Here is a 16043-nt window from a genome sequence, read left to right on the forward strand (position 1 = left end):
CCCCTCCCCTCTGGCAGCCATTGTCTGTTCTCTGTATCTGTGAGTCTTTCTATTGTATTTATTTTGTTCTTTAGATTCTGTACATAAGTGAAATCATATGGTATTTGTCTTTCTCTGTGACTTATTTCACTGAGCATAATACCCTCTAGGTCCATCCATGGTGTTGCAAATGGCAAGATTTTACTTTTCATGGCTGAGTAATATTCCACTGTACATATGCACCACATCTTCTTCATCCACTTGTCTATCTGTGGGTACTTGGGCTAGTTGCATATGTTGACTCTTGTCAACAATGCGCGGATGCCACTTTTGACTGCTGAGATTTACCTCCATAATCATGTCATTCTTCCCCAGGAATCACCAAAAAAAGAACTTGAAGATTTTTTTTTTCTTTTGGAGAAGCCAAAGCCCACAATCCTGGGACAAGATGGCTGGATCTTTCTTTTCTGACTTTGGCATGCTGTGGTACCTAAAGGAGCTCAGAAAGGAAGAGTTCTGGAAGTTTAAGGAGCTCCTCAAGCAAGAGCCTGTGAAACTCAAACTCAAGCCCATCCGGTGGTCTGAGCTGAAGAAGGCTTCGCGAGAGGATGTAGCAGCGTTGCTGGACAAGCATTACCCAGGAAAGCAGGCATGGGAGGTCATGCTGAGCCTGCTCCTACAGGTCAATCGGAGTGACCTCTCAGCCAAGGCTCAGGATGAAATCAGAAGTAAGTGTGTGATGAAGGGGTGCAATCCCCAGGGGAAGGTGGGTCTACTGGGAGCTTTCAGTAATGAAGGGGATATTGTCATTGAAGTCGTGGTGACGCCTCTATCCATGGAGGGTGTGTTTTGGGTTAAGGGTCACTTGGAGGTGGTAGAAAAATTACAAGCCAATTCCACGCATAGGTCAGCCAGTGATGGATGGTGGGTGGGTAGGGTCTGGGACAAACAGTTGATCTCAGTGGTGTCCCCGTTTCTCTGTCCTGAGATGAGTCAGTGCTATTATGGGGGGTGACCTGGGACTTAGTGTCTGCTGAGATGGTAGTTGTCTGCCCTTCTTCTTCTTTTGTTTCTAATCCTCACCCAAGAATATGCTTATTGATTTGAGCAAGTGAGAGGGAGACAGACAGAGACACACCTACAGAGAGATACACAGGGGGAGATCTCTAAAGGTCTCATGTATTTTTAAAAAACTTTTTTATTTATTTTTGAGAGAGAGAGAGAAATATTGATTTGTTGTTCCACTTACTTATTCATGCATTGGGTGATTCTTGTATGATCCCTGACCAGGGATTGAACCAACAACCTTGGCGTATAGAGACGGTGCTCTAAGCCACTGAGCCACCTGGCCAGGGTTGAGTTCTCCTGTTTTTATAAATGAAACTTTCTCTGCCCCAGAGAGAGAAAAACCATCTCTCTGCTCCAAGGCTGTTTTCCAGTCATATAGCCTTTAACGAAAGTATCCCTGCCCTCTGCACACAGATGTGCCTCGCCTACTGAGGTGTTCATTTCTGCAGTGCACGGTGTGGTCCTTGTCAGCATTTGTAGGGTTTTTCTTTTAAGACTTTATTTATTTATCTTTAGAGAGAGGGTAAGGGAGGGAGAAAGAGAGGGAGAGGAACATCAGCATGTGGTTGCCTCTCAGAGGCCCCCATCGGGGACCTGGCCCACAGCCCAGACATGTGCCACTGGGAATCGAACCTGTGACCTCTTGGTTGGCAGGCCAGCACTCAATCCACTGAGCCACAGCAGCCAGGGCCAATATCTGTGATTTTTGTTTACCTCCTCTAACATGTTCCCTTGGACATGGAAGGGCCAGTGGAAAGAATGATGGCTCAAGGGTGTGTTTCTGAAATTAGCTACACTCAGCACGGCACCGTAGAAATCATCTAGGCCTTATGGCTTCAGGTCAGGCAGATAGGAGATAGGCACCGGACCCTAATATTTATTCACAAGTCCAAATTAGCCAAGGAGCATACACTCCCCCGACATTTTTTTTTTGTAAAGTGGGAGTGGAGTGAATGTTAATGGTTTCTTGGGGAGCGATAACAGCATCCTCATACTGACTCCTGGCAAACCCTCCGTACATGGTAGCTCTTACGGACCCTTCACGTGGGAGAGACAACCCCCTCTTCCAGTCTGGAATGTAATTTCCCAGTGTCCACACTCTGTGTAGCCTGTAAGTCGGAGGTGGGCTTCCAGCTTTGGTCAGGCTCTTCCATGGACAGGGTTTTAGGTAGATTCTGGTCCTAACAAAGGTTCTGGCCTGAGTTAAGCAGCTGAGTCATCCACAGACATACACGAACCCTTGCGTGTGTGTTTAGGTGAACCTGTAGGGGTTATTCCAAGTAATGACGAATGAGGGCATTTAAAAATTTTTTAATTTATTGCAGTGGTATTGGTTAATAGCATTATATCAGTTTCAGGTGTACAGTTCTATGCTGCATCATGTGTCTATTGTATAATGGTCACCACCCAAAGCCTAGTCTCCCAGGAGACTAGTCTCCTTCTGTCGCCATATATTTGTCCTCCTTTACCATCTTCACCTGCCCCTCACCCCGTTCCCCCCGGCACTGATCTCTGGGTCTGAGTTTGCTCATATAATGCTTTCTGTTTTATATTCCACCCATGAGTGAAATCATACGGTCCTTATCCTTCTCTGTCTGACTTACTTCATTTAGCGTGATACTCTCAGGATTCATCTATGTTGTTGCAAATGGCAATATTTCATTTTTTAAAAAATTCCTGGAAGTATAGCATTAGAAATTTCATGACTATTATCTTTAGGATTACAATGGAATATTTTTAATTTAAGTATAGTCAGTATACAATCATATATTGGTTAATTAGTTTCAGGTGCACGATACGGTGATTTAATGTTTCTATACCTTGCAATGTGATCTCCCCGCTAATTCCAGGAATCGTCTGTCACCATATCAACTTACCACACTATCATTGACAATATTACCCTCCCCCCTTTCACCCCACCCCCTCCTTTATGGTCACCATCCCTTTGGTCTCTGTTTCTATGAGTATGTTTCTGTTTCATTTGTGTGTTTGTTTTGTATATAACCCAACAATTCTACTTCTGGATGTGAATCCAAAGAAAACAAAACCACTAGTTCAAAAAGATATATGCGCCCCTATATCCATTGCAGCATTTTACAATAGCCAAGATATGGAAGTTACGCAAGTGTCCAAAGATAGAGGAATGAATAAAGAAGTGGTGCACATCTACAATGGAATATTACTCAGCTATAATAATAGAATCTTGCCATTTGCAGAGATATAGATGGATCTAGAGGGTATGATGCTAAGTGAAGTCTGACAGAGAAAGACAAACACCATAGGGTTTCACTTACATTTCATCTTTTTTAACGGCTGTGTAGTATTCCACGTATACATGGGACACACATTCCACATCCTGTCCTTCCTTCTCTTAGCTATTGTGGGTGGATTTTTTTTTAAAAATTGTCTTGTATTCTGTCCCTGTTAACTCAGATAAGTTCAACCCATATAGAAGTCACATGAAGGAAAAATTCCGTCGCGTGTGGGAAAAGGAAACCTGCCTCCCAGTGCCCGATGAGTTCTACAAAAGCTCCGTAAAAAGGGAATACGAACTACTGAGCGATGCGTACACGGCCGGCGAGGCCGGGGAGCCCTCGGGCACCGTGGTCCTGCATGGCAAGGGAGGCATGGGAAAGACAACGCTTCTGAGGAGAATGATGTTAGAATGGGCAGAGGGCAACTTATGGAAGGGCAGGTTCACGTTTGTCTTCTTCCTCAGCGTCTCTGAGATGAACAGTATCGCAGAGACGAGCCTGGTGCAGCTCCTCTCTGGGGACTGGCCCGTGTCCTCAGAGCCCATCGAGGACATCTTCTCCCAGCCGCAGAGAATCCTCTTCCTGATGGATGGCTTCGAGGAGCTGAAATTTCACGTGGACCTTGACAACCTGTGCAGTGACTGGAGGCAGCGGCAGCCAACGCCGGTTGTCCTGGGCAGTCTGCTGCGGAGGAGGGTGCTCCCCGAGTCTTCTCTGCTGCTCGCGCTGGGCATGACGGGGATGAGAAAATATTTCTACTTGTTGCAGTATCCGCAGTACATAGTGCTGCAAGGGCTCTCTGCACACGCAAGGAAGCAGTATTTCTCCCACTTCTTCAGGGAGAAGCAGCAGGTCGCCAGGGCCTTCAGCTTCGTGAGAGACCAGCCCCGGCTGTTCCTGCTATGCCAGTACCCCCTCGGGTGCTGGCTGGTGTGCTCGTGCCTGAAGGGGCAGCTGGAGAGAGGGGAGCACCTCGCCATAGCCTCCGTGAGCAGCACTGCTCTGTACTCCTCCTTCTTCATCAGCGCGCTCAGATCAGGGCTTCAGAACTACACGCCGCGGCAGGGCAGGGCCCGGCTCAAGGGCCTGTGCGCCTTGGCCGCAGAAGGCATCTGGACAGACACGCTCGCGTTTCAGCTCGGGCACCTCCAGAGGAACGGGGTCTCGGAACCCGACGCCTCGATGTGGGCCGACATGGGGCTGCTGCGAAGGAACGGGGACCGGTTCGCCTTCCCCCACGTGTGCGTCCAGGCGTTTTGTGCCGCTCTGTGGTATCTGCTGAGGTGGCCCGAGGACCTGCCTCACCCGGCCATCCGAGGTGTGGCCCAGCTCACCGAGGCGATGGTGACGCTGGCCCCGACCTACCTGCAGCAGGCGGGGCTCTTCCTGTTTGGGCTGTCGGGGGCCACAATGACCTCCATGTTGGAGACCACCTTCGCTTTCCCTCTGTCCAGGGAGATCCAGCTGGAAATAGCCGAGAGCCTTCAGCGTTTGAGTCAGGGCGAGGACAGTCAGGTCGTGGTGAGATTTCCGGAGCTGTTCAACAGTTTATTTGAGACCCAGGACAACAGATTTACAGCACAGGTGATGAATTTCTTCGAAGACGTTAACATGTACATCAGCAACATGGACGATCTGATAGTATCGGCTTTCTGCCTCAAACATGCGCACAGTTTGCAGCAGCTTCACCTGACGGTAGAATATGTGTTTTCCGACGACCCCGGACCCAGCTTACAGTAAGTCCATCTGTGTGTGCCCTCCCCTCCCCTGCCATGGCTGCGGCCTGCCCCCCCCACCCCCAGGAGCTGCATGGGTCCTTATATTTACTTATAAAACATAGCTTCTGTAATCAAATTTGCTGGCTATTTGACCATGGACAGTGAGTGATTTATGAAGGTTTTCTATCCGTATAAGCATGGATGAATGTTTCAGCTACTTCACAGGGACAAAGTGAGGTTGAAAGGAAGGGGTTTTTTTGGTTTTGGTGTTTGTTTGTTTGTTTGTTTTAGTCCTTACCTGAGGACAAGCTTACTAATTTTTTTTAATCTGGAAGAGGGGGAAGGGCGGGAAGGAGAGATGGAAAGAAACATTGATCGGTTGCCTCTTGTACGCTCCCTGACCGGGGCCCAAACCTGTAACCCAGGCGTGTGCCCTGACTGGGAATCGAACCAGCAGCCCTTTGGTTCATAGGCCAGCGCTCAATCCACTGAGCCACACCAGCCAGAGCAAGAAAACTTAAAATCTTAACTGAGGTACAAGGGACCTGTAACATTATATTGGCCTCAGGTGTATAATATAATGATGCAATGTTTGTATGTATTGGGAAATGATCACAAATCTAGTTTACAGCCATCACCATACATACTGTGTCTTGCCATGTATAAGGTGCACCTTTTTGGCCCAAATCCTTTAGGGAAAAATAAGGGTGCGCATCATACACAGACATATGATCGCATTCCATGGGGAGAGCAGTGGGTGTCAGTCTCGTGCATAGTGTGCACAAAATGTGGGCGAAGTAGGGTAGTTAGATTTTTTTTTTTGGTCTTGTGATAAGGGCATTTAAGACTTACTTTCTTAGCAACTTTAAATACACAATACATTATTATTATTATTTTAAATTTCATTTATTGATTTGAGAGAGAGATCGATTTTGTTGTCCCACTTATTTTGCACTCATTGCTTGACGTTTATGTGTCCTGACCTGACGCTGGACCTGCCACTTTGACGCATCAGGATGACGCTCTAACCCACTGAGCTATCCGGCCACGGCCACATAGTATTAACAATAGTCATCGTGCCGCACGCGGCAACCCAGGGCTTGCTTATTCTACACCTGTATGGTCGTGTTTTGGGATACAATTGCCCGTTCATTGATGGATCCCCCCAAACCAGCCTTTGTTCATAACCATCAAGTATTGTCCCCTAAAAGAGGAGGACATGGAGGCAGAGTAAGAGGGACGAGCTGGCTCAGGCCACGTAGCTAACAAGGGTTTGACCCCATCGCTGTGTCCTCAGGGGTCACTCTCTCAACCACCGTGCCGTGTTGACTCAGTTTCAGGCCTGGGTGTCCATCAGCGTGGAGGGGCCGTGGGGACAGAGCTCTCCCTGTTCTGGGAGTGTCTTGAGTTGAATGTGGCCACTAGAGGATCACAGTGTCTGTCCCCTCACAATAACAGCCAGAAACTGTCCTACTGGCGGGACATCTGCTCAGTGTTCACCACCAGCAGGGACTTTCAGATCCTGGACATGGAAAACTGCATTTTCAACGACGCCTCCCACACGATCCTCTGGAAAGCCCTCGCTCAGCCCGCTTGCAAACTGCAGAAGTTGGTGTGAGTTGGATGTACAAAACTATAAAAAACATGTAGGTGGATAAATACACAAGAAGTGTATGTGGATACACTTAAATGTGATATAATAGGATTCAAAGAAATCAAATCCAAGCCGCACTGACCATGTTCCAGGCACGACAATAAATATTAATTTCTTAACCATCATAACACCCTCTATGTCTTTCATGAAATGAAGTTGCCCAACCCTGCAGAGCTATCCAGGGGGAAAAAAGCAAAAACTCTCCATGTATTGTCTCTTTTTTATTGTGTAATTTTCATTTATTTTTTAAAAATGATCTCCTTGTAAAAAAAAAAATCTTAGTTTTTAACGTGAAATGGCCCCATTCCTTTGGAACACAGTTGCCTGGAGCATTAGTTCAGCGGTGGCTGCGAGGTGCTGTTCTAGACCTAGGGACGCACAGAGAGGCACAGACATGGTGTCTCTGTCCTCGTGGTGCTGAGAACTCACTGCAGGCCTGTCCCCTCCCCTCCCGTGTGGGTGGTGACGTGGGTGAGGGGGAACCAGGAGCAAACAGGAAACACCCACGCGGTGGAGCCTCAGTGCTTGTCTGCTGCCCAAAGTTTCCTAGAGAAAAAAGTTTACAGGTGGGAGTGACCAGATTTCTCTAGAGCAGTGTCATAAGCCGTAGCAGAGGGCAGGGGGCCGAATCGGGTAAGAGGTACCTTGCTTGGTGCTTCGACTTCATCGCGTGGGTTCTAATACCTCATCTGTTGTAGGTATATGTATGCTTCCAACATTGGAAATGATGTAGACTTCTTCAAGGCCATTCTTCACAACCCGCACCTGACATACCTGAACCTGCATGGCACCAACCTGTCCCGTGCGGAAGTCAGGAAGCTGTGCGAGACGCTGAAACACCCCATGTGCAACATACAACAGCTGATGTGAGTCTCTGTGTTGTCTGGGGTGAAGGACGTATTTCTTTCCGTGTGGACTTGGCAGTTCCCCCGTGCGCACTTCCATTCCTGCGTCGGCCTTTGCCTGGCGTGTTCTTCATCGCTCCCGTCTCAGGGCCTGTAGACTTCCAGGCCCGGGGGGATGGAGCCTCGCGGGCAAGGTGGCCTTTCAGAAGGCCCGTCCCACCCTTGTCTTCTGCGTTACTTGCTGACTTAACAGCTCATGTGACTCTTCCTGCTTCCGCCCTCAACCAACCGTGCCAGAACCAGAACCCCAAACATCTCCCCTTGAAGATATTAGTAGAAACGTAAGACGAGAAAGCATATAATGGCCACGAGCGTGATCGTCCAGTTTGGCTGATGACGACGATACTGAGTACAGAGAGGAAGTGATTGCTTGGCCTAAAACCATTTCTTCCTCTTAAAAACGACCTGGGCCTGGCCGGGTTCCTCAGTTGGCCTGGAGTGTCATGCTGTACACTGAAAGGTTGCGGGTTCGGTCCCCAGTCAGGGCACATACTTAGGTTGCGAGTTCGGTCCCCCCTCAGGGTGTGTACGGGAGGCAAGCGATTGATGTTGTTCTCTCACATCGATGTTTCTCTCCCTCTTTCTCTGAAATCAGTACACATCCTGAGGTGAGGATTAAAAAAGTACATAAAAAAGGATCTGGGATGCCTCCGCCCTCATTGGGTGACTTCTAGAAAGGCTCCGCCCATTTTTTTTTTCCAGCAGAAAGAACAAAGGGAAGTAGTAGAGGTAGCAGTAAACAAAACCAGCTCCTGAAGCCCACCAGGAACGCATGCTCTCTCCTCTCAGTGCCCCATCCCTTCTTTGCGGTAACGATGGCAGGTACAATGGATTCACGTGCAATCGGTTAATGGTGCTGTCAAGCTTCACCAGGAGGAGAAGGCAGGTTCCATGCATAAGAGTTGTTTGAACATTTAGGCTTACTGTGGGTCCTAGTCATCGTTTGAGGTGTTTCCGTATTATAACAATTTTTTTTAACTCTAGCGCTCTCTACTCAATGGGAAGCGACAGAAATCCTGAGTAGTTTGCCCCATTTCATGTTATGCCATTTGCATGCGGTTTAAAAATTTTTTAAATTATTGACACTAACATGCATAGGGTTTTTTATGTATTATCTGTCCACCTAAGTATTGGGCATCGGATATAGGATTGAGTTGTGTAGATATTGTAGCTAGAAGCTTTGCCTCTCCGGGCAGACTGACTGTTCTCTTGCCTTCCATTTGGTAATGAGGGTGAAAGAGCCTCAGTACCCAGTTTCTCTAGCCCAGTAGTTCTCAAAAAAGGCTAATTTTGTCCCCGTGGAAATGTCGGTGTCTCAAAACATTTTTTTTAAATCCTCACCTAAAGATATGTTTATTGATTTTAGAGAGAGAGGAAGGGAGAAAAAGAGAAAGAGAAACATCAATATTGGAGGAAAACATTGACCTATTGCCTCCCCTACACGCCCTGACCAGGCATCAAACTTGCAACCTAGGTATGTGCCCTGACCGGGGATAGAACCTGTAACCCTTTGGTGTACAGGACATCGCTCCAAGCAACTGAACCATCTGGCCAGGACTGGAGATGTTGTTGAAGGTCGCAACTACATGGGGAGGGTGCTACTCCCATCTAGTGGTGGGAGGCCAGGGATGCTGTTCAACTTTCTGCAATGGATGGGACGGTTCCCACAACAAAGCGCGTGATGAGAAACCAGCTCTGGCCCATGAGATGCTTTTCTGAAGCCGCATTAGGGCTGAGACCGGGGGTTGCTCAACCTCAGAACTATTGACAAATAATCAGGTAATCAGATTGAGTCCCAGGGAATCCTTTGTGGTGGGGGCTGCCCACAACAGTGGATGTTGAGCAGCGTGCCCGGCCTCCACCCACGAGATGGCAGTTAACGTCCCTCACCCCAGATGCGACAACCGCAACCCTTTCCAGACGCCGAGAAATGTCCCCTGGAAGTCAACAGTCACCCCTACTGAGAACCGCTGGCTCAGACTGTGTCCTAACTTCAGTGGAAAGCAATCAAAGGTTAATAAGGAGAGTTATGGGATTGTATTTGCTCTTTTAAAAAGTGTGGAATGTGGACATTGGATTGGGCGGTAGGAGACCCAAAACCAGCGTGTGGTCCACGACCAATTTTTTTTTTCTTGTAATCCTCTCCTGAGGACATGATCATTGATATTTAGAGACAGAGGGAGGGAGGGAGGGTGGGAGAGAGAAGGGGAGAGAACCATCCATGTGAGCGAGGAACATTGATCGGTTGCCTCCAAACACGCCCCAGCCAGGGATAGAACCTGCAACGCACGCATGTGCCCTGATGGGGATGCAGCCCGCGTGACTTTTCCGTTCAGGACGATGCTCCAACCAACGGAGCCACACCGGCCAAGGCTCGGGCCAATTCAAAAATTATTTTTTTCAATGACACTTGGCATACAGTAATAGTACATTAGTGTCAGTTGTACAGCACAGTGATTAGACATTTATATAACTCCTGAAGTGATCCCCCTGATAATTCTATACCCACCCGGCACCTTCTGCAGTTATCCCGACTTTAGCGACTCTACCCCCTGTGCTGGGCTTCACATTCCTATGAGCGTTTTGTAAACACCAATGCGTTACGTTTTTTTGTTTTTTGTTTTTTCAGTTTCAAGAGGTTTTTTTTCCTTAACTTTATTTCTGTTGACATCATTATAGATGTCCCCCCTTCGCCCACCTCCCCCCAGCCCCCGCCCCCTTCCCCTGGGCCGTCACCACGTTATCGCCCGCCCGTGTGTATAGGTTGTGCATGTCCGTCCTCTGGCTCGGCCTTTCACCTTTTACCCCGTCCCCCAGGCCCCTCCCAGCTGGCCACCCCCAGTCTGTCCTCGTGTCTGCGAGTCTGTGCCTGTTTGCCCGTAAGCCCTGCCCGCACCCTGACACGGACCCCCCACGCAGGTTGGGGAAGTGCGACATCACCAAGGAGGGCTGCGCAGATATCGCCTCTGTCCTGGTCTGCAACCAGAAGCTGAAGCTGCTCTCCTTGGTGGAGAACCCGCTGACGGACAACGGCGCCCGGGCGCTGTGCGACGCCCTCGGCCACCGGGCCTGCGGCCTGGAGACGCTGCTGTGAGTCGGCCTCGCGGGGGCGCTCGCGGGCGCTCAGCGGGCAAACGCTGGCGGAGGGGCTGGGACGCGGCGCCCTGGAGGCGCCATGAGGCTGAATGAAGAGATGCGAGGCTCTCAGGTGCCTGGCGTTGAATTTGCAGCCCCGCAAATCGTCGTCGTCAAGGCGGAGGGTGCTGTGTCCGCAGGCGTCCTGGGCGCTGGGGAGGCGGGAGTGTCACTCGGCCCGAAAAAGGGATTCGCGGGACTTCTTTCGGGTACAGGGTTCCAGGGGCCCCGTGTTGTCCCTGGGTCCGTGCGCTGCGGTGCCTTAAAGGGGGGGCAGGGACAGCCACGTCCGTGGGAGCGGATGAGTCATGGCGGAAGCAAAACTTCGGCCTGCGTGTGCTCAGGTGTGCGCGCGTGTGCAGGCACGTGCAGAGCACCACGCAGACACAAAATGGCACTGAAAATAGAGGAGGGCCAGAGTAGTATTACTGAGGTGACTTTTCAGGCTGTAAAAGCAGCTGAACCGTAAATTAAATGTCAGGAACAGTAAACATGAAAACCAAACCGTTTTTCTTATGTTTAAAAGATTTTGTACATTGATCGATTTTAGAAAGACACAGTGATTTTTGTTGTCCCACTTATTGATGCATTCGCTGGTTGCTTCTTGTATGCACCCTGACCGGGGATCGAACCCGCAACCTTGGCGTATCGGAGGCCACTCCGACCAACGGAACCACCCCGCCAGGGTAACTTCTACTTAACATTTTTGAAAAATGTTAAACATGATGCCAACTAAACCAAATACATTCAGGATGTCGTACTGAGTTCTGAACTACCAGGAAGTGACCTCTCTTACGCTCTCTGTTATATTCCACATTTCCAACAGCGCATACACAGGAGCTCGTCATCACACAATTAAGTTTTAAATAATACTTTTGAAAGAAAAATCATGTTAAATAGGGTGTGGTCCAGCACACCCCACTAGGTGAGTCAGCACGCTGCGTCGCAGACGAGGGGTGACTTTGTCTGAGGTCCCCCAGCTGCAGTGGTGCCCTGCCCTGGAGCTGAATCCTAGATTCTGTCCCCCAGTTTGGGATGCCGTCTTCACATTCCTGCATCTGTATTTGTGCAGCGGCTGCGCATTTTAATCCTCTCATCTCTCTCCAGTAACCACGGAGTAGGAGGAACGATCAAGTTTTTGCATGTGGCTTCGGGAAGCTATAACCACATGGAGTCCAAGCAGGCTGACAAACTGAGTGTGTGTCTCTCTTTGCAGATTGAAGTTCTGTTGCCTCACCTCTGTCTCGTGCGACTACATCTCCCAAGCCCTTTTGTTCAACAAATCCCTGACCCTTCTGGATCTGGGCTCCAATACCCTGGAAGACGAGGGCGTGGTGTATTTCTGTAGCATACTGAGGTACCCAAGCTGCATCTTACAGCAGTTGTGGTAGGTGTGGCTATGATTTACTCTGGCTTACTTTTCTATTCCTTCCTTTCCTCCCCCTCCCTCCCCCCCCCCCTCCCCCTCCTTTCCCCCCTCCCCCTCCCTCCTTTCCTCCTTTCCTCCCTCCTTTCCTCCCTCCCTCCCTTCCTTTCCTCCCTTCCTTCCTCCCTTCCTTCCTGACACTGACACCCTGAAAAGGGAACCGGAAGGGGAAAGGCATGAGGTCTGCTGGGAAAAGCGAGGTTAAGCGTTGACCGCACCTCGTACACCTAGGAGTGCCCAGTGGTGCTCTGATGTGTGTCTGTCCTAATTAAAGGACGAGTCAGGACTTCTGGGACATGCCACTCGGTAGCTGGGTCTCTGGTCTCAGGAAGACCGGAAATGGAGCCCTCCGTGCCCTTGACTAGTCGGGTGAGCTTGCGAGGGCACCTCACCTCACCCCAAGTGCGGCCTGAGGATCATCCGCTCCTCCTGAGCGTGCTGGAGCCTCTCTTGGGTGGGCGAGGGAAGTGGCAAATGAAATGCTCCAACATCCCTGTTTCCATGTAAGTTGACTTCATGACGTTTCACGTACATGCAGACACACATGCACACATTCATGAGTGTGAGGTTGTAAGTGCACATATGATGTGGTTTCTCCATCTCAGCACTATTGATATTTGGCCCAGTTGGGGGCAGGAGGTGTCCTGTGCTTTGTAGGGTGTTGAACAGCATCCCTGGCTTCCATCCGCTAGGTGTTGGTAGAGCCCTGTCTCCTAGTGTGGCAGCCAAAAACGTCTCCTGGCATTGCCGATGTCCCCTGGGAGGGGGTGGACAAAAATCATCCCTGCTTAAGAATCACAGACCTGCATACACACAGCACTCACACACACACATCAGACATATACATATATGCGTATATAACGTGTGTGCCTATATGTATGTCTATATCCATGCACATGTATGCATAAGACAGCATATATACGCATACACACATGTGCTACGTGTGCCTGTGTGCACAGACACACGTGTTAGTGGGCGATACATTCTGTGGGGAACCATGAGCTTAAATGCAGCAAAGAGCCTGGGACATGATATTGTATAAAACATTCAGGGAAGTCCTCAGCGGAAGGCGACACCGGTGCAGAGCTATGACGGGCGTGGGAGGGGTGGCCCCGCTGGAGTTTGCGTCACGAGCATCCCACCCAGCGAGAACAATCGGGGCAGACAGACCACAAGGGCAGGAGAGTAGCAGGGGCCCCGTGTGGGGCTGCGGAGGAGGACCCGAGAAGGTCGGAGCCTCACCGCTGCCACGATCGCCACCACCATCACCCTCTCGGAAGAACTTGGGCGTCGCATCCTTCATATCAATAAATGAAAAATAAGCAGAGGCAGCAACGGTGGGATCTCATGGCTGTATCTGTGTGTGTGTGTGTGTGTGTGTGTGTGTGTGTGTGTGTGTGTGTTTCCCCAGCTTGGCAAGTTGTTACCTCACTCCTGCCTGCTGTGAGGCCCTCTCCAACCTCCTTATTAGCCACACAAACCTGAAAACCCTGAAACTGAAGGACAATAGAATAGAAGATGCTGGCGTCAGAAAGCTGTGTGCCGCTTTGAGGCATCCCAACTGTAAACTGGAGAGTCTTGGGTGAGTGGTTCCCGAGCGCCAGCACGGGGAGGCTCCCCTGCTTCCGGGCCCGGCACACACAAGCGGGAGGAGGGGTGGGGCAGCGGGGACGCAGGGTCCACGGCAAGTGTGTCTGGAATCATTTAAGTACAATGCTGTCGTGTGAAACCACGGTCCTTCCATCTTGGCATGCTTGACACTTGGGGCTGGATAGTTCTTTGCCGTGATAGGGAGGTGGGGACGGTCCTGTGCGTTATAGGATGTTTAGCCACATCCGTGGCCTCGTTCTACCCACGAGTTGCCAGTAGCGTCCCCAGCTGCGTGGAGTATCTCCAGACATTGCCACATGTCCCCCAGGGGACACAATGCCTGCAGCAGAGAACTCTCAGATACCCTGCTCAGGGGCCTGAAACTGGCGTCTCACGATGGCGTGCCTTCCAGGCCACCAAAGCTGCCGCGGTCCCTCTGGGTGCTTCCCTGTTGCAGGCTGGACATGTGCGACCTCACCGCTGCCTGTTGCGAGGACCTGGCCTCGGCACTCCTTGCCTGCAAGACCCTGAAGGCCCTGAACCTGGACGGGAACAGCCTGGACCACGACGGGGTGGAGGTGCTGTGTGAAGCGCTGAGCCACCCGGACTGTGCCTTGCAGCTGCTCGGGTGAGTGTTGGTGGTGAGCGATCTCGGGGCAACGTGCGCTTACTGGGGGGGGGGGGGGGGGGGGGTTGGCTGGGCCTCGGTGCCATCGATAGTCGGCCTGCAGGGTTCCTCGCTGCCGTGCAGTATCACAAGCTGCGCCCCGGTCTCTCTCTGCACGTAACCTGCCCGTAGCCCCTCCCTCCAGCCCTGATGATCAAACACGGAATCTTCAAGGCTGCTAAGAGACTCAACCTTCATCATTCTCGCCACGAGAAAGAAACGATAATTTTGTGACGTGAATGAAGGCCATCATATTGCAATACACAGAAGGAGCGAACCAGCGCGTTGTGCACCTTAAACTTTGCAGCGTTCTGTGTCGGTCACATTGCAACAAAAACTCATGCATCTTAAAAAGACCGGCGATCGCATTCATTCCCTGAAATTAAAGACAATGTCTCCAGACACTGTCAAAGATCCCCTGAGGGCACGATTGTCCCTTGCAAGAACACTTCCTTACTGTTGTAGAAATAGCATCTTCTACTTACATTGCCCAAAAAGATACATTCCCAGCTCAGATTTGGGAGGAGTTCTAGAAACAGGCGGGCAGAGGTCCGTTCCTGAGGCAGGTGTCGTGGTTAGGATGGTCCCAAACGTTATATTTGCACTTAGAGCATAGAGAGCGGGCATCTGAGAGCGAATGTTAGAAACCCTTCCACGTGCCCGCTCTTGGGTGAACGAGAAGGGTCGTCGCTGTGACGCTCCCCCCCGCCTTCACACCACACTCCCCGTCATTTCCGGGGAGGAAGGGCGTCCGGGTGGGGAGGTGCCAAACGTTTCTGTCTTCCCAGGCTCGACAAGTACGCGTTTGACGGGGAAACTCAGCTGCTGCTGAGAGCTGTGGAGGAGAAAAAACCCCACCTGAGCATTTTACACCAACCTTGGGAGACTGAAGAGGGCAGGATGGAAGGCGTGCTCATCTGACGAGGGACACCCTCCAGGAGGCCCCCCCAGAGGCTTCTCCTTGGTCACAACGGCCCCTTCTCTCCCAGCACATGCAGTTCCGGAAACGGCCTGTCCCGGCGGTGGGGGCCGTGCATGCACAGCGGCTCCTCCACAGGGTCCTAGTTAACGTGTCTGCGGACACGCTGTCTGCGGGGCCTCTGCCCCGCCCCCCAGACGCCCACCCTACCTTGTGATGTTTAGAGCAAATTCATTAAAGGGATACGCACTTTGGAAAGCACACCTTTGCTGTCTTCGTTCATGTCTTGGGTTGCAGGGGCCTGGGCCAGAGGGAGCTGCCACGCTCTCTCCCTCCTGACTTGGGGGTGACGCTGGGATGTATCCAGAGATTTCAGATGTTATTGTTATCACTACATCCAACAGCCCCCAAACGTTCCATTTTTCATTTGACTGTGTAAAGTTAGATTTTTAAAAAACCCTCACCTGAGGGTGTTTATTGGTTTTGTTTTGTTTTTTTTGAGAGAGAGAAAAACATCAGTTGGGTGCCTCTCATATGTGCCTTGACTGGAGATCGAACCACAACCTAAAGTATGTGCTCTGACTGGGGACTGAACCTGCAACCTTTTGGTGTCCGGGACAATGCTCTTACCAACAGAACCACCCAGCCAGGGCAAGGTAGATTTTTAAAAATTAAATGTATTGAGGCGACATTGGTTAATAACATTAAGTGCCTTTCAGGTGTACAA

General features: G+C 50.5%; 1 protein-coding gene across 1 annotated transcript; it reads left to right on the forward strand.

The window, feature by feature from the left end:
* The first annotated feature begins 411 nt into the window (after positions 1 to 411).
* On the forward strand, positions 412 to 15318 carry NLRP9 (NLR family pyrin domain containing 9). The gene is given in 9 exon segments (XM_054588186.1): positions 412 to 707; positions 3481 to 5042; positions 6456 to 6634; positions 7373 to 7540; positions 10499 to 10669; positions 11931 to 12107; positions 13552 to 13722; positions 14188 to 14358; positions 15186 to 15318. Coding segments are annotated over 9 exon segments (3012 nt in total). The 5' UTR covers positions 412 to 427.
* Positions 15319 to 16043: the final 725 nt, after the last annotated feature.

The sequence above is a fragment of the Pteronotus mesoamericanus genome, unplaced genomic scaffold (genome assembly GCF_021234165.1).
Source record: "Pteronotus mesoamericanus isolate MK-2021 breed Mesoamerican mustached bat unplaced genomic scaffold, CSHL_Meso_final scaffold_128, whole genome shotgun sequence".
In the NCBI taxonomy this organism is placed as follows: domain Eukaryota; kingdom Metazoa; phylum Chordata; class Mammalia; order Chiroptera; family Mormoopidae; genus Pteronotus; species Pteronotus mesoamericanus.